Raw genomic sequence first — 24,741 nt, forward strand, 5'->3', positions numbered from 1 at the left:
TGATGATCCTATACTAGCACTGATAACGATTGTGGAGCATAGGTTTGTGATTATAGATTGTGGACAGTTTTGGACGTAACTGAATCTATCCATTTATGCTGCTCGATCCCAGGTGTGAGCAGTGCTTATGTTATATTTAAGATCTTTGGATTATCGGTACAAGTCCATCCACACTTTATGTTTTATGTGAATGTATCAATAAATCTGTTACAGAATTATATCTGAGGATATTATGCTATGTGTGATTTCCTTTCTTCCCATTTACACGTGACCGCGGTTTAATCCAATGAGAGGGTACCCGTACTGAGCAGAGACAGCAGCAAGAGTATTTGACATCTGGACGCTGACTGCACGGTGGGGATAAAGGTTTCCCGTATAACTTACATAAAAGGTGGAAAGGAGGAATCGTTTCTTGTTTGATTCAATCTGGTCTGCAGAAGTTCGTCTTCTAGTAAGTACAACTACATGAGATCGGGACTAGAAGAATTTTGTTATATGAAGAATTTGTTATAGACTGTTTTATACAGATATAAGATTTGTATCCCTATGGTGGTATTCGAAGCGCTTGTCAGTCCCTCTTTACTTCTATACTACTGATAACATGTGTTATATATAGTCAAGTCTAAGTAAAAATTAGCAATACAGTGACTGATATGTAATAAAGAGTAAGAAGACTGAAAACCTGAGAAACACATTTTATTCATATGTCATATTTTTAACATGATCATTTTAGATTATTTATTTCATTCCATTTTTTTTTGGTCCATTTCTGGCCCATTAGTGGGTGTGGCTGATGAAAAGGATGCTGATGCTGCGTTCTCAAAGCACCTGCAGCTTGGGCAGTCATGGTAGAAAGGACTACGCTGATGGAAAGATTGGGCCATAGACATGACAGATGCTGCAACCATCATATTCATTGAAAACCAGGAGTAAAAAAATGACAGCAAGTTATCCAAATTGGCCTGCACGTCACCTAAATCTGGATTCATGTTTGGAAATGCTGGTGTGGGTGGTATCATATGAGATGGTGAAGCAGAAGAAGTGGTAGTCGTAAAGTTTAATCCGTGACTGGTATTATGGCCCATTGCACAGTATTCTGATGGTGTTGTTGTTGCTGATGATAGAGTGCAGCTACCACTGATGGGTGGTGTTGGCTTAAAGGGTCGACGTCTTTTTCGCATTTCAGGAACAGACTTTGGTGCGTTGTCTCCTGAGGTCACAATCTCTTCTCTATTCTCAACAGGACACTTTTGTAGATTTGTATCCTGTCCTTTCAATTCATGTTCTGATGAGGACATAGCTGAACGAGCTTTCTTTATACCCACTCTTCTCTTTATTTGTCTTACTAAGTCAGGATAACCTCTCTGAAAATATGGATTTTGGTACAGCTGTAACTGGAACACAAGGACACAATTTTAATATAGATTTTCAAATACATTTCAATCTCATAGTAAATGTGAAATAAGAATACAGTGGACAATGCAGGTTACTATAACCACTAAATATGTTCTATATTTGCGTTTGGTTATGGAATGGTAGCAGCATGAATGCACTTGAAGGTTTACAATTTATAGAAATGTAAGTGACCCTATTGTAACCTGCAGAGATCTCCCTACAATATATCTTTTGATGTACATGATATTTTGCTTGTAAGTATGGTAACTAACCCATGATCAGAACATGTTGGTAAAATCCACTTATAGATAGAATAGAGGGTATATTTATCAAATGACGCTTCATAAAAAACACTAATTCTTGGCAGTTTTCCATCATTTTTGATAACAGCAATATTATGAAAGATAAAGGCCATTGGGATTTTGACTAAAATTGCTGTTTTAAAAATATATGTTTTTTTCGGAACCACCGCACAATAAATATACCCCTAGCTATGTTTATACTTAAAGGGGAATTACCCTGTGACATTTTTTCTCTAGCTGTCACAGTATTTCAGGTGGGATCTGACTCTACCCTGTGCTGATCTGTCAAGAGTGCCCCAGTGACTACCAGAGACAACTCTGTTCTGATGAGGCATCTATTTGGGGCTACATTGTCAGCCATCAATCTCCACTAGACACTGTAATGTGGGGATCAATTCACACTTAGGCAGATATATGCTTTTTTAATAATGAACCAAGGTGTCATCCCACTTTTGTAGAGAAATACTGGTGCAAAAACCTACAGGCTGGGACTGAAAGTGCCAGTAGCTTCCTGATTGATTGTGCTGCCCTTCTCCATGATGCTAACCCAATGGGAGCCATAATCCCCAATCATTACTATCCTGAACCCCCTTGTTATTCTCCTCTAGTTCAATGCAGGTGGCCCCTGAGTATACGTAGCAGTTAGCCTCATGAACAGAAGGTTGTTGGTTCTGCTTATCTGGAAGGGCTGGCACAGGTAGAAGTACCTCCTATCCTATGTAACCCATTAAAATTCCCCCCCCCATTTAATCCCTTTACAGCGAACCTCTATTATGTAGTCTCTGGGACTAGAATGTCTCCAACGTGGCTCTATCTTGTTCTACCTGAGCCATCAGCCACTGAGTAGGAAAATACTAGTGACTATAACACCTTCTAGGATACAGGTTCAGGAATACAACATTACACATTACACCGCCGAGTTTACAATCAGAGGCCAGTGTTCAACGTCACACATTTCTGCTACAAACCATATATACAGTATAGAATATGAAAGGAGGCACATTATTATTAGCTGTAAGTATCTCATGAAAGATAATGTAGCACTGCTATAAAATAAATAAAATAATCAAGTTTGTTTTTACATTTAATTAGTAGAATGGCTGGATCTTTCAATATAAATGAGAATGTAATGGACAATTGTACATACTTTTTTATGCATAAAAAAGATGAATTGAACTAGTAATGTAAATTTACCCCCTGACACTTTTCACTACAGATGTTTCAGATATTCTATATTTTCAATACATAAAATAATGCAGTAAATTAAATAAATAAATAAGCATTATATAACAGCTTACCTTACTAAATTCTGCAGCAGTTTCCTCCTCAGCTAGGAATTCTGTGAGTGAGGCGGATCTTTGAAATTTAGTTCGAACTATGACGAATCCATAAAGATTCAGTTGCCGCATAAAACTTTTCATACAATCACTTTTGAAAATTCTGAAAGGACCTCTTCTCTCTAGAACTTCAGATTTAAACAGCTCCTTATTAATCAGGACGCAGCTGCCATCGTGGGCCCATTGAATAGAATTAAAATGGTCACTTTCTACAATCTTCCACAGTTTACTAGGAAAATTAAGGGATGAAAAATCTCCCAGGACTGAGTCCTCATTTAAAAGGAACCGTGGCTTTTTCACAAATGGCTCATCAGCCAGAACTTGTGTTGTCTTCTTTTCCATTTCGGACTGGATATTTGGGATTTCATCAACTGCCTGATCATCTACTGGAGATACTGACGGCATTATGGATTGCTGAGAAACCTCTTTGGAGTTGGTCATCATTATTTGATCTCCAGCACATGCTGATTCTTCTGCAGAAGGATCCATCTCTAATCTTGAATACGGAGAACCCTGATCATGTGCAGTCATCAGATATAGCTCTCATACATCTATAGCATTAAGATGCTGGGAGATCAATGAGGAATTCTAGAACACCCCAGTAAGTATCACACATACATATTACATCACAAAGGACTTTAGTTGCTAGGAGGTTACTGGCCTTTCAATTAGGTCTTCTTAAAGGCAAAGACTACTATTATTGCACCTCTCTGTATGCATAATGAATACTACTATATCACTACTAAAAATAATTTTTCAATGTTTATTCACCATTAATCTTAATTTAAACCAATCTGCCAATAATGAAAAGTGATAAACATAAGTTCTCATGGCTTCACATAAACTGAAATTCTACTGTGTTTAAATTGTATTTGATCAAACATGCACTGTTTTTTAAACCAGAGTTTTAACCATCTTTGGCTGTAGCTCAAGCTCAGTGACAGCCAAATTCCTCTGGGTCTCCAGTGTAAAATAAGAACAGCTCTATGTATGTTTAAGTATGTGTACATTTGTAGGTACTATTGTTTTGTTTAAACCTTTAGATATGTAATATTGTGCTCTGTTTTGTGTTGTATTGTCACGGTTCCAGAATTTGGATCCTGGGCTTGCCTAGATTAGCACTACTCCAGTAAGGTGTGGAGTCTAACGAAGAGACGGTTTTCACCAGGAACCGCTGCAAGGTGGTTTGGTCTTAGCTGCGTCTATCTCGCAGCCCTCACTAAGAGTACAGGCAAGTAACATAGGAACGTTGATACAACTGAGAGATGTTAAGCCTGCATTCTGCAGGGTTACCACTGAATTGTGGGCAATACACATAGGTATACAGTTGCAGTCCTCTGGTAGCACAGGACCGCTGATACAGCTAGGAGAGATTAAGTCTGTGGAGTGCAGATTTACCATCAGGATGGTGGAGAAAACACTGAGGTATACAGTCGCAGTCCTCTGGTAGCACAGGAACGCTGATATAGTTGGGAGTGATTTAGTCTGCAGACTGCACAGTTACCACTTGGGCGGTGAAGAATACACAGAGGTATACAGTCGTAGTCCTCTGGTAGCACAGGAACGCTGATACAGCTAGGAGAGATTAAGTCTGCGGACTGCAGATTTACCACCGGGATGGTGGAGAATACACGGAGGTATGTTAGGGAATTTAGACTATAAGCTCCAATGGGGCAGGGACTGATGTGAGTGAGTTCTCTGTACAGCGCTGCCGAATCAGTGGCGCTATATAAATAAATGGTGATGATGATGATGATGATACAGTCGAAGATGGCGGTGGGCCGGGAAGGAACGAGCTGTCAGCGGGGACCAGGTAAGTGTGCCATGCATTGGGTGCGCAGCCCGACTGCCCGGCGTGTGACATCTAGTGAGTTTTCTATTAATTGTACAATTTAAAAGGAAAGAGCAAGTAAATTTTTTGGGGAAAAACCTCAATACATTTGAGTAACATTATTCAAAATTTTAATGGGAAATCACTTTATGGGGCCATTTATCAACCACGACTAGTTATCTCGCAACTTGAAAGAAACCTGTCAACCTGAGAAAATAAATAAAATGTTGATAGAGTAAGTTAACAATGCTGCCAGAAGCTGTGGGTAATTATTCTCACCTACCACGAACTGTAATATAAATAGATAATTTAGAAAATTCCTTTTTGAATACTTTCTTTTATATAGTCATCCATAGCTTTAGATTCAGAGTCAGCCAAAGAGTATAAACACAATCAATTGATATACAATGGAGCTCAAACGCTACAACCACTACAATTGCAGAATGTGGGATATGGCTACAGGGATGTACAGAATGTCAAAGGAATGAATGTCAATAAGTGACTCAAAAAGTCACAGTAGCACTTGTGTGCCCAGTGAGTGTCTGTCAGGTGGTCTTGCTCCTTGAGGTGTATGTCCCACGCTGTATGCTGGCAGTGTCCTTCCAGGTGGTGTATTATATGGCCTTGTGGTACATATGTGAAGACCTAAATGCAAAGGAAAAACCACATGGTGATGTACGTACAGGTATGAAAATGTAAAAGAACTCACATTTAGGTGTCCTTGGGTTGGTTGGATGCTATAATCCTGATGTGTTCTTCCATGCTGGAAGGTCGGGGTTCCTCAAGTTGACGGGGATGAGACATTTCGTGGATGACATGTGGAAGACAGGGGGAGAAAGATGCAGCAATGGTGAAGAATGTCATTCAAGGTTGTATTATGCAAGATACCAAATGTGTGCACTCACAATGGTTTTAATTGATGTCATCATGGTTGGTGATAACGGTATTTGTGATATAAGCTTGATATTGAAGGGGTCCCTCTTAAACAGACTGCTTCCGTGTCCTCACTATGGTTGATTAAAATCTTCCTTATATGTGCTCAGTAGTGATATTGGTGGGATGAGTCCCACATCACATATATAAAAGGAGGGATAACAATAGTGAAGTACATCACACTTATTAATTAAAATAACAGAGTTTGCACTCACAAAAATAATGTGGAAGCTCAGCATAGGAGACTGTTCAGCATGGGAGAAAGTGTGTAATAATTCACTCTGTGTCATGTTTTATATACAATGGATTAGTGAGGCATAAGTGCGGTAGGTCGCAGTGTCTGTCATGCAGCCACACTGTGAGTCGTACGGCTCCTGGGCAGGTGCTGAGCTGCAGTCACTGTTAGTTCTCCGGGTTCCTTATGGGGCTCGGCGCTCAGGTTTTGCTAGTCCCAGGATAGAAGTCCTCCTCTGTGTGTCTGTACGTGGTGAATCTGGGCACTGTCAGGTGCGTGTGTCCTAATGTGTTTTGTCAAGCTCACGTGACTTCTTCAGGGGAGTGTGTTTTGTGGGGATCTCCCTACACGCTGTCTGCTTGTATTCAGGCTGTTTGGGTGGGGACATGAGCACAGTCTACTTATATTGTGATTCTATTACTTATACATAGTAATACACATATATGAGTAGTACAGTGCACTAAGTGTTGTGAACCAATAAACAGAGGTCATGAAGTTTCCTCAAATTCGTAGGTATATCAGGGGCAAACGCATGATTTGTAGAGGGGGGTTTCCACACCACACCGCCAGTGGACGTGACCAGCAAGCTTTGGGGCGTGGTATAATATTAGACAGTGCTTGGCTGCTCTCCAACTCTTCCTATCCCTATAATATACATGGGCAATGCTGCCTGGACTACTGTTAGGTGCACGAGACTCTCCCTTTTCAAGCAGAGCTGTGTGAAGCGAGGCCAGCCACCTCAATTATACAGTGCCCCATGCTTTGAGGGGGGTTTCCAGGTACTGGGAAACCCCCTCTCGGTTTGCCTATGTATATGGGATGATCAATCTGTTTCTATATACTCTAATCTGGGTTTATATGTGGACAATATAGAATGTGATACTTTCTGATGGGGATACAAGATCAGTGAAATACATGTTTACATGTGATTTGACTTTGTATATGTACTGAATATACAAGGGGAAATGTATGGCTAATACTCATTAATACACGTTTGTGTGTAGTACAGTACACTGAGTCTTATGAATCAATAAATGGAGAGTAAAGAGTTCCTCATATTTTGTGGGTATAGGGGATGATCAAACTCTATCTGACTACTGTAATCTGTGTGTGTATGCGGACAGTATAGGATATAATACTTTCTGATAGGAATATATGAGATTAGTGAATACAAGTTTTCTTGCAGCAAAGTTGTGACTGGACTGGGTATAGGTACTGGTTAGACAAGGAGATAAGGCGCTTTGTACTTATTGTATGAGGGCTTGAATTTCAAAATCAGCATTAAGTCCGTTTGGTGAAAGTGTTTTGAGGTGATAAATCCATTTGGGTTCTGCCAAGTTGGCTTTTTTAAGGTAGTCCCCTCCTCTCTTTTTGCTGACTTGCCATTGTATTGGGTAATGAAGTATATTTTTTCTTTATTGATGTTTTCTTTTTTTTTTAAGTGAAATTTTTTATTAGGTTTTGCAAGTTTCAAAAGGGTACAGAAATAAAGAAGAGTAGGGAAAGGATGTGAGATACGGAGGAAGGGAAGGAGGGGTACATTGTGGCGAAGGAACACAACAGTGGATCCTAAAAAAAATTGAACACAGACCTGAGAGTACTGAGACAATTCTGGAGATAAATCGTTACGCTTGCATACTTCAAACCTTCTAGATTGACGACGTAAAATTAGCAATACAATATTAACAATCAATTACGAAGAGTCAACAGTAGCAACCTGTCCAGAAGCCCAAGGAGGAGCGCTCGCCTTCTCTGTTGCATGTACATGCCGACTCTGCCATTTCACCAGCGGAAAAGCAGCCATGGAATAGGGCACCCCCAAAGACTCCATTTCAAAACTATAGTTCACTTTTGAAATAATCATGATCATCATCATCATCATTTATTTATACGCCACTAATTCCGCTGTACAGAGAACTCAGCGCTGTACAGAGAACTAATTCACATCAGTCCCTGCCCAATTGGAGCTTACAGTCTAAACTTCCTAACACACACAAACAGACAGACATAGAGACTAGGGTCAATATGATGGTAGCCAGAGTGTGGGAGAAAACCGGAGCACCCGGAGGAAACCCACGCAAACACGGGGAGAACATGCAAACTCCACACAGATAAGGCCATGGTCGGGAATTGAACTCATGACCCCAGTGCTGTGAAGCAGAAGTGTTAACCACTTGTCAGTGGCGGAGGTAATGGTTGCTTCCGTGCTTGTGCCATGGCCGCCCTGGTGGCTATAAGGACATGTCCATTATTGCTGTTTTCAAATTGAGTATAACAGTCTTTATATTCAAGTAATTGTTCCCTCTCAAGAGTTCTAACCTCCTGGAATGCTTTCTCTAAAAGGTCTTTTGGTGTCCTTTGGTCGTAAATTGTTCTTGTAGGAGTCTTCCTTGTGTGTCATAGTAGCTAATGTTGGAGCAATTATGTCTATCCCGATTTAATTGTCCCATAGGTATATTGGCAAGACAATTGGGGTGGTGATTACTGGTAGCAATAATATAGCTGTTAAAGTCTACTGTCTTATTAAAGGTTTTGGTGACTATGTTCCTGTTTTCTATTCTGATCTCTAGTTCCAAAAATTCTACTTGTTGCTGGCTGTGCTTTGTGGTAAATATCAGATTTCTATTGTTTGTATTGATTTGTTTGAGAATGGAATTACGGTGTCACGGGCACTAGGAGTCTTTACCCAGGTATCACCAGATGATGGACTTACCAGAGCAGTATAGTTGGTAATATGGTACTCTGGTAGCGAGACGACCACGGAAAAGTCTATGACTAGCAGCACTGGTAATATATAGATAATTATACACGAGGAACTAGATGGACAAGGAAACGTGAGGGTAGTCAGTGGTCTGCGGATAGCAAGTTGTACCACTGCTATAGTGAGTAGGAATGTCCAGGAGTAACGAGGAGGTGGTGAGAGTCAGCGGTCTGCGTATAGCAAGTTGTACCGCTGTCTAAGTGAAGGAATGGAATCCAGGTGAGGGTATCAGGGGAGTCAGTGGTCTGCGTTAGCAAGTTGTACCACTGCTAAGTGAGGATACTTGAAACTGGTGTCACAGGGAACAGGAGTCAGTGGTCTGCATCTAGCAAGTTGTACCACTGCAATATATATGTGAGGAGGGGCACGAGGAGATGAATGCAATGCAGAGTATACACGGGCACACAGAACTTGATCCCACGATGATATGCACAATATAATAATAACTGAGCAGCACTGCACAAATATACAGAGTCACAATAACTATCCAGGCAAATAGGAAACACAGTCAAATGATAGCAATAGTCTCAGTGGATAGGAACTCCGGAGGAGAACAAACTCAGTCCAGCTAGATATGCAATACACAAGCACAGTCAATGAGAAGTATGCATACCGCGATTCAGGAGAGCAGGCTGTCAGAGAGACGTGCAGGGATACCTGAGCGGCTGAAGGCCGGCAGGAGGAGAGACCACTGGAAGATGGAAGTGGTAACCAAGTTGGTGCAGCGCACGGTAGGTAGACCAGCAGGAACAAGGCAATACTCAGGAAGCAGTAGAATATGGAACTGGACACCTGGAGAACACGGGAGAGTTGAGGCGGTCTGATAACCAGTAGCTGAGATGAAAGCAGCGGAGCACTGACCCGATGAAGACAGGCGAGTTGAAATGAGCAGGAACACTGTAGAAGCACGGAGACAGCGGATAGGAATCAGCTGGCTGCAGACACGATGAACACTGGAGAGTTGAGGTGAGCAGGACTCTGTAGAAGCACGGAGGCAGCGGATAGGAATCAGCTGGTGCAGCCACGATGAACACAGGAGAGTTGAAGTGAACAGGATACTGTAGAAGCACGGAGGCAGCGGATAGGAATCAGCTGGTGCAGTCACGATGAACCCAGGAGAGTTGAAGCGAGCAGGATACTGTAGAAGCACGGAGGCAGCGGATAGGAATCAGCTGGTGCAGTCACGATGAACACAGGAGAGTTGAAGTGAGCAGGATACTGTAGAAGCACGGAGGCAGCGGAGAGGAATCAGCTGGTGCAGTCACGATGAACACAGGAGAGTTGAAGTGAGCAGGATACTGTAGAAGCACGGAGGCAGCGGATAGGAATCAGCTGGTGCAGTCACGATGAACACAGGAGAGTTGAAGTGAACAGGATACTGTAGAAGCACGGAGGCAGCGGATAGGAATCAGCTGGTGCAGTCACGATGAACACAGGAGAATTGAAGTGAGCAGGATACTGTAGAAGCACGGAGGCAGCGGATAGGAATCAGCTGGTGCAGTCACGATGAACACAGGAGAGTAGAAGTGAACAGGATACTGTAGAAGCACGGAGGCAGCGGATAGGAATCAGCTGGTGCAGTCACGATGAACACAGGAGAGTTGAAGTGGTCTGGAAACCACAAACGAACAACAGGAATCAGCAAGAGCTGAATACACGAGGAAACACAAGAACACCTTCAGAGGCTTATGAGGAATGAGACTCCAAGATCAGGCAACGAGGTATTGACCACAGGTGCTTTAAATAGGGAGTGTTGCCTGATCAGCCAATTAACTAAAAGCAACAGGTACTGAAGGTTTGAAAGGGCTGCACATGCGCAGACCCTCAGGATAGTGGACGGCCACGGTTCCTAAACACACGAGAAGCGGCACTCACAGTCCGGTGAGTGACATACGGGAATCTTCTGTGTCCTTCCAACTGAAGAGCACATCATCAAAATATCTCTGCCATAGGACAAGGCTTGTCCCAAGCTCGCTGTGGGACCAAATGGTGTCCTGCTCCCACTTACTCATAAAGAGGTTGGCGTAACTTGGGGAAAATCTGGTCCCCATCGCAGTGTCAGTGCGCTGTAGGTAGTAGTTGTCATTGTACCAAAAGCCCACATTCAGCGATTGCAGTGATTGTAGCACTTGAGCTCCATTGTATATCAAATACAATTAATTGCATTTGTACTATAAGGGTCTGGATAGCCCTTACCTCCAGCTGCTCTCTCTAATTACCTGCCCCAGTCATAAGGTATTGAGCACGGTTACACCCCCTCCATCAAAGACTATAACTGATCCTTGGTAAACGGAACCCATGAAACTAGGTTGGTGGCACAATCGTAGCATCTGTGTGGAGATAGGACATCAGCAGGTCTTATATCAGAATCATTTGAAAAAGATGAGTGAGGTATTGGAAGCTATAATGATTCGGATTCCTTTTTGCAAGACAAAGAGAGATGCATAGACAGGACTGATCACTCCAATGAATGATTTCCCCAGTCTTCCAATTGAACTCTGGGTTATGTTGAGTCAAACATGGAAATCAAAGAATTAGTGGAAATGCAGGAGAATTATTGAGAAACAATGTAATTTGCTCTTGGTGAAACATACCAATGGTGACAGTGACAGGGGGAGTGACTTAATTGATAAATATAAGAAAATGGTATAACCTGGCACAAAAGAGAAGTAAATAAAAACAAATGTATAAAAATACAACAAAAATTTAATATAGTGATAGAATATCACAAATGGTCCAGACCAACAGTAAACAGGTATAACTACACATATAAATACATGAACAAGAGAGAACTTGTTTCTAAGAATATAAACAAGAGAGTATAAAAACTCCTATAGGTACAAAAACATATAGTTGTAAGTTGGTCCACCTGAAAAATGTCTACACTTGGGGGTAAATGTATCAACTGCCGATTTTTTTCAACTCGCCGCTAATCGGCGAGTTTTCAGTGACAATTTAAAACGGCAATGCCTTTAAAGACATTGTTTTGCCTTTAAAGCCATTGCCGCTTTAACTTTTCACTGAAGACTCGCCGATTAGCGGCGAGTTGAAAAAATCGGCAGTTGATACATTTACCACCCGGTGTTCTCCTCTAGGAGATGAATGGGTGGATTAAAATGATAAAAAAAAGTCACTCAGGTATCCTAGTGAAAGTCCCGCTAAACTGTCTCCGGGTAATTCCTCTGCGAGACACCACGAGTCCCTGTCTCCGAAGTTTTACTGCACAGTTCCCGATATCCTCTTCAGTGTACACCGATGTTCGGACTGCTGAGTGTTATATTATCCAGAAGAGAAAGAAAGTTGCAGCTGGCCAGCTGGTACTTCCTGCCCCACGGTCCACGCAGGCGCTGTAGGCAGGTGGAAGTAAAACGCTGGAACCGCCAGGCGTGTAATATAATAGAAGAAAGTAAATTGTAATAACCTACGCGTTTCGCTCATGACGAGCTTCCTCAGGGATGTTAATGGTAGAGAATTTCCTGCCTTTTAAGGAGGTATTTGTTCCATCATTGGTTACACTAACTCAATGGCCTTTATTTGTTTTTCACATATTAAAACACAGTTATACTAAAGGCCCACATGGAATAGTCATAATATGTCTGTCTTAGGGGCCATATTGTTGAAGTACAAAGTGCAGATACATATATATGAAAAACGATCTGGGTATAGAAAAAAATTAATAAGAAATGTTGCTTTACATATCCTGAAGGGGGTGATTGATGAGCCAATGAATGGGAGGAGGAATTTATAAAAGAAATCGGATCTGCGCATGTTCACTCGAAACCCAAATGCCGGCCAGCAGTGGGGAATCGCAGATCAACACTGAGGAGGAAAACAGCGGAGAGCAGATAAAAGTGTTGGAAACAATCGCGGGTCTGGCGTGTGACATACTCATATCTTAAGCAAGCGGGGCGTTTCAAGAACTTGCCTGCAATTTCCCAGTATCTAGTTCTCAGCAATTGCCTGCATCTTGCTACCATCTGCATAGTAAGTGTCCTTTGTTTCTGCAATTACCTATAATCAAGTATATGTTCAGAGTCTATTTCTTTCTCCAGATACACCTGGATTGTGTTTCTGTTAGGCTAACGACCACCAAGATGAGCTTTTACAATGGTAGAAGCGAGGTCTTCACCTTTAGCAGCTGCCTTTCCCGTAGAGCTTTATGTGCTCAGAGGTACTTGGATGCCCCCATGTCAAAAGCTTGGTGTAGTAAAAGCTTATCTAAGGTGTCCAAAGAACAGGTGGAACAATAGGCCGAAGCCCAGGCTGGAGCGGGTGATCTGAGACATGCCGGGGTCAGAGGTGTGTAGCAGACAGGGAAGTCAGGATAAAGACAAGGGGTCAGGGCCGGCAGCAAGCAAGTAAGTCCAATTTCCAAGCAGAGGTCAGGGCTACAAGCAAATTAGCGGAATCTAGAGTTCAGGCAAAGGTCAGGCTAACAGGCAATCAGGCAAGGTCCAGGGTACAGGCAAGGGTCACAACAGACGACCAAACAGGGTCAGGATACCAACAGCAGGTCAGTAAACAATACAGATGGTGAACTCTATAACCTGCAGGGAGGCTAAGCCCTTCCTGCCTTATTTACTAAATGCAGCCAATCAGAGACAAGGACTGGCCTCACATGATTAGCCCCCAGGGGTTGCCTAATAAATATAATTAACCCAAATTAGCCCGAAGACTTATGCACCTAATGCGCAGGCGCTCGGCTGCCCTGTGTTGACAAAATACACAGTCAGTGAATCATGATCACCAGAGTTAATGAAGCAGTCCCAATATCCTAGCAGGGTGGTTGTCAGGCGCCGCTCGGCGGCCGCCCGCCCGTCTGCATAGCGCGTCTGGTTGCTAGGCAACCAGACGCGTCACTTCCCCTTCCGCCGGCCGGCCAGCTACTGACTTGGAAGCGTTCCCGTTGCTAGGCAACGGGACGCTGCATGAAGATAGCGCTAAAGAATGACTAGCGCTACGGCGCTGGAGTATGACAGCACTACTAGTGCTGAGGGCATTGGCTAGCAGCACTATTTAAGCCTCTCTGACCCCACTTCCTGTGCCAGAGTTTCAGGTCCTTTCCTGTCCTCCAGCGTTCCAGTGTTCCTGTGATTATCTGTTTCCTGACCCTTTCCTTCCTCCAGTTTATTGCCGTTTGCCTGTGACCATTGTGACCCGGATTGCCTTTACTACCCTTTTGGATCTCCCTTTTGTACCTCGCTGTCAGAACGTTATCGACCCGGCTTGACTCACTACCCCTTCGGATTCTCCTTATGTACCTGCATTGCCCGCACCGTTGCCGACCCGGCCTGTCTGACATTTCTCTCGTACTTCGCTATCTGACTCGTGGAAGGACCGCGACCTGCGTGTTTCCTGCAGCTAAGCCCATACCTCCTTGCGGGGGTCCCTGGTGAACACCAGGGGCACGTTAGACTCCGCACCTTCCTCCGAGTAGTGCCAACGATAGCAGGTACGCTATTCTAGTCGTGACAGTGGTTGTTTTATTCTATCGTCAATGCTCTACATGTGGGGTGCAAGGTAGGAGGGGTGGCATGTGTGTATTTGTAGTTAGGTGGAAGGTTAGAGACATAAAAATTGGGGTATCTAGGTAGGAAAATGATGATGTATAGGGGAGGGATGACATTTTTTGGTCTGTAGGGCAAACAATTGTAACCCACCCCTGTCTTGTATACACTGAAGTGGCTGGTTGGGCTCATATAGTGGGATTGACATTGGTGGGTGGTAGCTTGGTCTCATGTACTAGGGTGGTTGGGAGGAGAATATGCATCATGGTGGCTGACTAGGTAGGTGGGCTTATATGCATTGGCATAGATTGCTGGCTCATATCCATTGGGTGATGGGTGAAGTTGGGTTTATATGTGATAAGATAGATTGCTGGCAGAGTGGATTTATATGCAATAGTGCATGTGAGTGGGCTCATCTGCAATGGGGTCCCTGGAAGAATGGCATTATATGAAGTAGTATTTTTAAGTTGTAATCTCAAACCATTGTTTCAAATATATCAAGTGTGCAAGAAAACAAAACTAATTGTGGCTATTGGCCTCGGGACAAGCTGGAAGCAATGAAGCATGGTTGTCAAACATCAGTAAATCTATTGACAGTCAGTAAAAAAAAAGTCAGTCATAAAAGAGAATTCAGTAAGAATCAACACCACTTTCAGGTGCAAACGCAGGATTTGTAGAGGAGGGTTTCCATACCACGCCGCCAGTGGGCATGACCAGCATGCATGGGGGCGTGTCTATAATTTTAGACAGTGCTTGGGTGCTCTCCAACTCTTCCTATCCCCATAATATACATGGGCAATGCTGCGTGCACTACTGTTAGGTGCACGCAGCTCTCCCTTTTCAAGCAGAGCCGTGTGAAGCGGGGGCAGGGTCCAGCCACCTTAATTATACAGTGCCCCAAGCTTGAAGGGGGGTTTCCAGGCACTAGGAAACCCCCACTCGGCTTGTCTATGACTTTGACACTATTGACTTCTGTTCTTCATGTGCTAGTAGTTCATTTGTTTATATCTACATCAATAACATGTCATTAAAAAAATATAGACCTTCAGTAAATTTTATAAAGTTGTTAGTACAAACTAAAAACTAACAACTCCCCTGTTTAGTGTGTCTTATCCCAAAGAATCCCAAAGTTTAGGAGATACTGCCCCCGCCCCCCTCATCCATCCTTGTTGTTTGGTGTATCCTGGGAATTTTCCAATTAATCAGGGTCTTTGACCTGTCCAGTGAATAGGGCCCTATACCCTATCTTTAGCTATGTCCCTTTTCAAAATTCTGCAGGTGCTGTGAACTGGAAAATACACTGAGCAGTGTTCACTGAGATGTGAGTATCCCAAGAACTATGGAGATCCACATGCTTCTAGTAATTGAGGGTAGGGAAGACTTAGGTAAATATTATAAAAGACAAAAGTTCTCCTTTAATATATTTGTTTAATATGACACACTTTTTTCCTATACATATACATTTACACATCAGTTAAATGGGTTCCTGTGTCTTTTTGGTATATCTGCCATTCTGCAAGAGATTGTTTAATTAATAATAATAATGTATTTCTGCCATTTCATCTTGGATGTCCTCAAGCCAGCTCAAACTCAAATCAAAAACAGAGATAATAATATTCCCACCCACCAACAGAAGATTCTTGCCTGACATTTCTATTCCTGTTGACAATATGACCATACATGCCACCCCTCAAGCTCACTGCCTAGGTATAATCCTTGTCTCACAGCTATCCTTTGTTCCTCACATTGACTCTATATTTATATACTTTTGCAATGTTAAAAAACATTTACAGAATAAATAAGCATCACACAAGACACTGCAAAAATGTAAAATTTATACACTCATCATCTCCCGCATCGCCTAATGCAATTCCCTCCTTACTGGCCTTCCCCAAATCAGACCCCTACCCCTCCAGTCTATTTTGCACGCAGTAGCTAGATTGATTTTCCTTGCAAACCATTCTTCCTCTGCTGAGCCTCTCTGTCAGTCTCTACATTGCTTGCCTGGTTTTCAACAAATCCAATATAAAACTTCTACTAACATACAAGACCATCAAGAAAATTGCACCAACATACATCTCCTCACTTGTCTCAAAATAATTCCCAAATCGACACCTCTATTCTGCACAAGATCTGCGTCTCTCAAAACATACTCCAATTCCCGGTTACAGGACTTTTATCGGGCTGCACCCACTTTGTGGAATTCCCTCCCTCGCACAATAAGACTTTAGTCTTCAAACCTTCAAGTGTTGAAAGTGTCTGACAACCCACCTCTTTAGGCAAGTTTATGAAATTCCTCAACCACCCTCTTAATCTCCCTAGGTTACCCTATTACCACCTTCTACACAGTTAATATAAGACAGCAACCCTGTGTCCAACATTGCTGTGTGACTGGATCATATAGCCCACTAAGCAAGGAAGGACCCAGCTTTTTTTCTTAGGGGGGTGATATATGCCCCGCCCTCTCTCAGTCGCTCACTATATTGTTGTCCCTGTTGGCAGAGACCAGGCAGAGAATGCTGTCCAGCCGCTCTGATTGTGGTTTAAACACAATCAGAGCGGCCGGGCAGGATCTCTGTCTGCCTTTCAGCCGGCAGGAATAATAATATAGTGTGCGGCTGCTGGCATCCCACACCTGTGTTTGTTCATAATTGTAAGGAGCTACGGAATTTGCAGGCGCTGGCGCTGTATAAATAAATGATGATGATGATGATGATGATCAAGATGATGACGAATCTACACCTTGTCATATACAAGTAGAAAACAAAGACTTTCAAAACTGACATATCTAATTTCAAATGGAGTCAAATGCAATGTGGCTTTAGTAATAGAGATAGTCGAGACAAGTAGAGGATAAACGTATGATAAAAGCAGTCTAGATATAGCAAAAAAAAAGAGAAGGCAGCAAAATAACCAAAGACAATTAATAAATAAAAATATAAGTCCGTAGACAGACATCATTTCCTAAAAAAATCTACTATAAAAAATGGCTCAAAAAAAAAATAATTTCTACATTTAAATGAGCCAGTTTCTCGCTTAATATTGCTCTGCTCTTGCTTTTTATCCTGGGGGGTTACTAGCTTGTTAATGCATGCAAAAGAGGCAAGCAGAATTAAAAGAAATTCCAGTCTGAGCAAACATCAGAATCTCAGGCCCCTGCGGTGACATCAGTTGTACAGCAGGAGGACAGCAATTGGATTGAGGGACAGATTTGTCCAAAATGCACCATATTTTAATTAAGACGATTACTCTGAGAAGTAATCGCCTTAGATTAAATATTGCCTTTGTACAGTTTAAGGGTATGATTAACAGATGGCTTCTGATCATTAAGGACAGCGGAGCTACAGCACAGTGTTTCAAACACAACGCATTTGGAGGCTGGTAATTACGTTTGATTAAGTAGAAAAAAATATAAGACCTTCAAATCCTGTAATTCAGAGTAATATTACTTTGAAACTGGGGGGTTTCAGTAGATTAGATATATCAACAATTCAAATAAAGAACATTAAAGGGGTTAATCATAATGTATTCTGTACACATTGCATAAACAGAATTTTTAAGTGATTATAATTATGGGATCATGCAACCAACACTTAAGTGTATTGTAAGACCAGTTAGTAACCTTTTTTTTGTCTATCCTGTGAAGTTTAGTCTGGTTGAGTCTGTGCCACACATAGTTATGCCAAGGACAGATTATGAACTCTGCACACTATCAAGGTCTACAAATGGCCATTCCCTTGTAAAATTAGTCATTTTCAGTCACAGTATGAAATACCTCTAAGCAAATCTTATCTTACTGCATTTGAAAACTGGATAATTGCTATATTGAGCAATAATGGGGATTTCTCTTTCTATTGAATTGTCTCATATGTGACCAAATTAAGGACAGATAGGTGTTCCCTGTCTTTATCAAGCATTAGGTTATTTGGGGACCTAGTGCCTAAGCATATGTAAAAAAGGGATTTGAATGAAAAACAAATGCAAATATATGAATTAAATATAAACATCTATTGTATTCCTTTTTAAAAATCAGGATGTCCAGGTGCAGCTGGGAAGTGAATTAACTGGATACTGGGCAAGTAAGACAGTCTGCAGAACAGGTTGTCCAGAGTCCAGGTAAAGCTAAGAAGCTTGAGAGCTGGATACCAGGCGGGTGAGATGGTCTTTAGTACAGATTGTCTGGAGTCCAGGCAGGGGCAGATTGGGCATAGGCCCTACCGGGAAGTTTCCCGGAAGGCCGGTGGCCTAACGAGGCCGCCTCCTGTTTCCTATGTCACTTTTTTTTTTTTTATTATTTATTTTTATTTTTATCCATCTGGCTCGGCCGCGTGTGAGGGGGCCTGAGTGGGTGGGGGGCAGTGAGTGGGGGAGAAGCATTGGTGGTCAGTGGCAGCAACAGGCTGCCAATCGTGGGGCTGGCTATTGCTGCTTTGCCTCAGACAGGAAGTGCTCACTTCACTTCCTGTCTTAGCAGCAAGGAGTGATGCTGCAGAGGAGTAGCTAAAGGTAAGTGAGGGGCTGCAGTACAAAGCTATAGGGAAGGGGGACTGCCTATGCTAAGCACTAAGCTATAGGGAGGGGGACTGCATATACTAAGCACTAAGCTATAGGGAGGGGGGCTGCATATACTAAGCACTAAGCTATAGGGAGGGGGACTGCATATACTAAGCACTAAGCTATAGGGAGGGGGGACTGCATATACTAAGCAGTAAGCTATGGTCAGGGGGGACTGCATATAGTAAGCACTAAGCTATAGGGAGGGGGACTGCATATATTAAGCACTAAGCTATGGGGAGGGGGGACTGCATATACTAAGCACTAAGCTATAGGGAGGGGGACTGCATATACTAAGCAGTAAGCTATGGTCAGGGGGGACTGCATATACTAAGCAATAAGATGGGGGGCTGCATATACTAAGCACTAAGCTATAGGGGGCTGCATATACTAAGCACTAAGCTATAGGGAGGAGGGGACTGCATATACTAAGCCCTAAGCTATAGGAAGAGGAGACTGCACATACTAAGCTATATGGAGAGGGGGCTGCATATACTAAGCACTAAGCTATTGGGAGTGGGGGCTGCATATACTAAGCACTAAGCTATTGGGAGGGGAGGACTGCACATACTAAGCTATAGGGAGGGGGGTACTGCACATACTATACTATAGGGAGGGGGGCTGCACATACTAATCTATAAGGAGAAAGGGGGCTGCACATACTAAGCTATAGGGAGGGGGAGGCTGCACATACAAAGCTATGGGAGGGCTGCTATAATGTGTGAAGGAAAGGGGGGGCTGCTATAATGTGTGAAGGACAGGGTAGGTATGTTGCTATAATAAATGAGGGAATGGGGAGTTCTTAATATAATGTGTGATAAGAGGGAAGGGAAGGGGGGGTCTTAATAGCACATGGATGAGAGAGAGGCTATTAATTTAATGGTGAAGTTTAGTTGGGGGTTAATTATTTAAAGGGTGCTTTTTTAGTTGTGGAGTGATGATGGGGCAATTTAATTTATTGGTGGGGCTATTTACTTTAATACTGGGGTCCATTAAACTTTGGTGGGGTGACGGGACCTTTAATTTAATGCTGGGGTGGTTTGCGTCTATTAATTGAATGTGGGGCTGACTTTGGGGATGAGGGCTATTGATTAATTAAATGTGAATATTAACTATTAATGCTGTGGATGGTTGTGGGAAATGGTTATATTAAACGTAAATACTATTAATTAATTACTGAGGCTGTTCGTAGGAAGGGAGGTTTATTTATTAAATGGGAATACTATTAATTTAATGTTGGGGTTGGTTGGAGGGAAATAAGTCTATTTATTAAATGTATACACTATTAATTTTGGGGACTGGAGGGAGGCCTAATTATTACATGTGAGTGCTATTCATTTAATGCCAGCGCTGGTTGGAGTCTTCTAAATTTCATGTACCCATTTTTTTTCAAATAGGTCCTCCGGTATTCCAGGATCCAGATAAGCAGCAACTGTTTTAAAGGCACCAGCAGCCACAGGTGCTCTCTACTTAATAGGTATGGATAATGGACAATCCACCCCTGGAAACTACTGAGTGTGGTTAAATTAACTGAACCGCAATTATTGTAAATAATATACATTGTTATCAACTGTCATTGCTGTTGCCATCTCTATTCCTCCTTTGGTGATCTCCACTGCCTCCTTGGTGGCAGCAACTAATGCATATGGACCAAGTGTCCTGGTTTCATTTACAGCAGCGTGCTAAAGAGAACCACAAGAGTGCCTGTGCAGCACAAAAGCAAAATCCTTATCTAGAACTGGAAGTGGAAGGCGGATCATTTAAGATAAATGGTTGGTCATGGTCACAGTAGCTGTCTATTTTCAAATTTCTACATTGACTACTTTGTGTTTCATAGCTCCACCTCACACTGTCTCTCCTTAATTTAACTGTATCACACCACTGGTAGCTGTGAATAAAACATTCATTGGCGACTGGCATTTCTGATCCGGAGCTAATACAGCTGCTGACTTACATTACCCGCTGCCTTGTAACACTTGACTCAGTCCTCTGCTTTATTCCTCACATCCAGACTCTCTCCCAGTCCTGTCGACTCCACCTTAAAAATATTGCCAAAATATCCCCTTTTCTTACTCAACATGCTTCCAAAACTCTTATTCATTCTCTCATTATCTCCCGTCTTAACTACTGCAACATCCTGCTATCTGGCATTCCTGACACCCATATATCCATACTTCAATCCATCCTAAATGCTGCTGCAAAACCGATCTGCCTCTCTCACCGCTTCACAGCTGCTGCACCACTTTGCAAATCCTTACACTGGCTCCCTGTGTCCTCCAGAATCAAATTCAAATTACTCACCCTTACCTACAAAGCCCTCAACAACAGTACCCCTGCATACATCTCAAATCTTATATCAAAATACTCTTCCTCCTGCACACTTAGATCTAGCTCTGACCTTTGTCTTGTTTAGTCTCTGATAACCACCTCTCAGTCCTCCCTACAAGACTTCCCCCGTGCTGCTCCCCACTTTTGGAATTCCCTACCATGCTCAAGCAGACTTTCCCACAGCCTTCAAATCTTTAAAAGCTCTTTGAAAACCCATCTCTTTTTTAGAGGTGACCTTATCCTCGATAACACTTTTCACACTAATGCACCCTCACAACTATCCCGATCTCCACTCTAAGCCAAACTAGCTCATCTTGTTTCAGTTGTGCCTTCTTCCATTTAGAATGTAAGCTCTCTAACAGGGGCGGGCTGGCCCGGGGGGCAGGGGGGCAACGCACCCCCCGGGCCGCTGGGTCAGACGGCTATTAGGGGATGCGGCCGCGTCATCTGTCATATGATGCGCCGCCTGTGTGCCCCCCGGCCATCCCTCTCCCAGCCCGCGCCTGCTCTCTAATGAGCAGGGTCCTTCATACTCTTTGTTTTCATGTCTGCATTTGTTTTGTCTGCCTTGCATGTCCCTGTTTTATATATGTATTGTTTTCCCTACTGTACGGCGCTGCGGAGCACTGTGGCACCTTACAAATCTACTATGATAATAATAATAATAATAATGCACACGCATGTTCCCCATCAGCAGATACAATTGTTAGTCTGCTACATTAAGCTCATTTAGTCAGGGCCCCATTTTCCTTCTGTTTGATGTAATTTTATATAATTTGTTTGTGTCCATGATCCCCTAAATGTACAGTATTGTGTAATGTCAGCACTTTAAAGGTAATGAATAATAATAATAACATAAATCTTCCAAATGTCGCCACCCAATAACTATGTACAAAACAAATCCTCCTCAGTATACGTTCTCCACAAATGTGAAAGAAAGTTTGGAATTTATTATCTAAGGTGATGCAACAATACTAATTCCTAATATATAAAGCACCAGGATTGTCTAGCATAGGAAGGTACCTTACTCATATCAGGCATTCCCGTCTGAAGTGACTTAGAGCTTCTGATTAAAATCAAAATCGTTCACACTATGATTTAGCATCTGCTTTACAAGCAGTGCGGTAATGATAGGCCGGCTGCATGTCTGCCACTAATAAAGCGCATAGTGACCTAGGGATGGTTGATCACCAGTTTACACGACCGTCAGGCTGATATGTTTTGGATTTCTGGTACTTGGATGTAAAACACAATTTAAAAAAAAAATCATCAGCTGAAAGACATGCTTGTTTCATGTTCACTACACATTCAACCAGGCCCCTGGTTTGTAACCACAGTCTTAACTAGTGAGACACCTAGTGGTTAAGTCCAGAACATAACAATATTGCTACAACCTTTCCCTTTAATGGAAATAGACTATAATAACAAACTAAACAAATTCCATATAACATGAAGAACTAAGTATAATGTCATATTTGGAGTAGAGGTGTTATAAGTCAAATCTAATCCTTTAGGAGAGCATTCTGATAATACTGCCTGATCTGTATGAATATGCTGTTTATCTACAAACTTGTGTAATGTTAACCAGCAAACCTTTGTCTAATGTGAACTTAATCCCCAGCCAATTCTTCAGTTTCAGTCCCTTCTGCTGGTGTGTCTACTGTTGTAACTTAATTTGTTGGATATTTATATTGTTCATGTGAGTTGTCATCACCCCGTTCCCCAGTCTCCATTGAATGTCTCCTATATTTCCTCAGACACTTCTTTTCATCCGTAAGAACATGACAGTAACAATTTCATTAGTTCTGCATAACTTTTCCTTTATTACACTTTTGGATTTGTCCATTGGTTGAATCCACACAACATCATTTCTATGGGGGATAGGTAGCTATTATGCTGATTTATTACATTAGTAGGTCTGACGGTCTTTAATCTGCTTCTGTTTGGCTCTGACATTTGCCACAAGTTTTGGTTTTAGAAGATGTTTTGTGTTTGCTAACAGAGGGCCTGAGTCATTAAGCAGAGCAAAGCATAACAAAGGAGTAACTTTGCACCTTGAGTACACCATGTTGCATTGGAGGGTGAGGTATATTTAAAATGTGGGGACAGATTTATAAATAAATGATGATGATGATGATTTATAGTTGGGATAGAGCATGTCCTATATAAGCTTTAAATTTCAGTATAAAAATAAAGCTATCAATTATTTGTGTGCTACATGAAAAACTGTCAGTATTAAACTTATGTGCAAAATAATAAACTAATTTGCACCCCTTACATTATAATATGGTTTGTCCAGGAGAAAACATACTCCTTTTTTTTGCTTTGCTCTCCTTAATAACTCAGAGGCCCAGACTCTCAACTCATAAGTCTTTGTGCAGGGCTACAGTCCAAATCCCCACATCCTACTAAACTATTTGAGCACCTGTGAATTAAACTGTGTTGCATTAGCAGAAAATACAATATCTGATATACTATATGACAAGTTGGCTTTTAATTACTGCATTTGCTCATATATCTTGTAGATAATCCATTTTGAAGACTGGAAACATATTCCACTGTTATAAAGTTTATTTTTACCAGGTTCTAGTCAGAATGCCATATGATTACAAAGTTTCCTTTGTTTGCTTGTAACTGTAAGATATATATATTCCACAATTTGTTATAGAGTTATTTATTTTGAACACATTCCCATGCATAGCATAGACCTCCTTCAACACCTAAATGGGAGGATTGGATTCTTTCCATGATGTTCCATTGATTTTGCACACTATTTTGTCACTGCTAAGAGCATCTCTTGTGTCCCTAAACTCAGTTTGTTGCTGTAACGTTCCTTTCTGTGACTTATGTGTCAAAGCATGGGAAAACCAATGTAACAAGGACAGTGGTCCCCATTTCGCAGCTGTTCTCATTTCACTATCTTCCTCTCAGGATGGCAATAGCAGAAGTAATAGGGCAAAAGCTTTATTTATTTAAATAAAGTATCTGTAAAATTAATGCAAGCAAGACTGGCTGGCAAAACGATGAGTTCTCTTATTGCTGCCAGCTGGGTAGCTGAGAACTTTCAGTTGCTCCGTGTCCCACATCGTAAATAAACACACACTGTTTGTTCTGCTGCATGGGTGCAGTCATCTTGGATGCAGTCAGGTGATCATTCTAGACCAACCAGATTCAGCAGCTGTGACCACATGAACTGTGCAGCCAGGTGCTCTTTGGAATACCCTATTTAAACCTGCTAGTGAGATCTGTTCATTGCCAGAACAAACTTTCAGGGTCGTCTGTATTTATTGATCCGATTCAGGACCCTTGGTTCTGGCTGAAGCAGGAGTGAAGCGGAACCTGGAAGCTTTCATGATCTTTCAGTTAATCTAGAGTACTCTGAGTAGCACTAGCAGTATAGGAGTCTAGGACCAGAGTCTGTGCCAGAGTATGGAACTAGAATCCAGCGTAATAACACTCTGTAACTGTTCATCGGAACTCAATCCCAGCACCTGTAACCAGGCACACGGGGCTGGTACCCACTAATAAGAACTTAGAAAATAAACACACAGAAACTCA

General features: G+C 42.1%; 1 protein-coding gene across 1 annotated transcript; it reads right to left on the reverse strand.

Annotated features, from left to right (window-relative positions):
- Positions 1-743: 743 nt before the first annotated feature.
- LOC142101824 (uncharacterized) lies at positions 744-3,523 on the reverse strand. Its single transcript, XM_075186265.1, has 2 exons — positions 2,996-3,523; positions 744-1,394 (listed from the first exon to the last, which is right to left on the reverse strand). The coding sequence occupies exons 1-2, from the start codon at positions 3,521-3,523 to the stop codon at positions 744-746; spliced, it is 1,179 nt and encodes a 392-aa protein (XP_075042366.1).
- Between the last annotated feature and the right edge of the window lie 21,218 nt (positions 3,524-24,741).

This window comes from Mixophyes fleayi, chromosome 9 (genome assembly GCF_038048845.1).
Source record: "Mixophyes fleayi isolate aMixFle1 chromosome 9, aMixFle1.hap1, whole genome shotgun sequence".
Taxonomy (NCBI): domain Eukaryota; kingdom Metazoa; phylum Chordata; class Amphibia; order Anura; family Limnodynastidae; genus Mixophyes; species Mixophyes fleayi.

What these genes read in the sequence shown, in the direction of transcription:
- LOC142101824 (XM_075186265.1), bottom strand. Translation starts at nt 3,523, where the DNA reads ATGGATCCTTCTGCAGAAGAATCAGCATGTGCTGGAGATCAAATAATG. An exon ending in CTGCTGCAGAATTTAGTAAG is followed by an intron (nt 1,395 to 2,995) that starts GTAAGCTGTTAT and finishes CTTGTGTTCCAG; the next exon opens with TTACAGCTGTACCAAAATCC.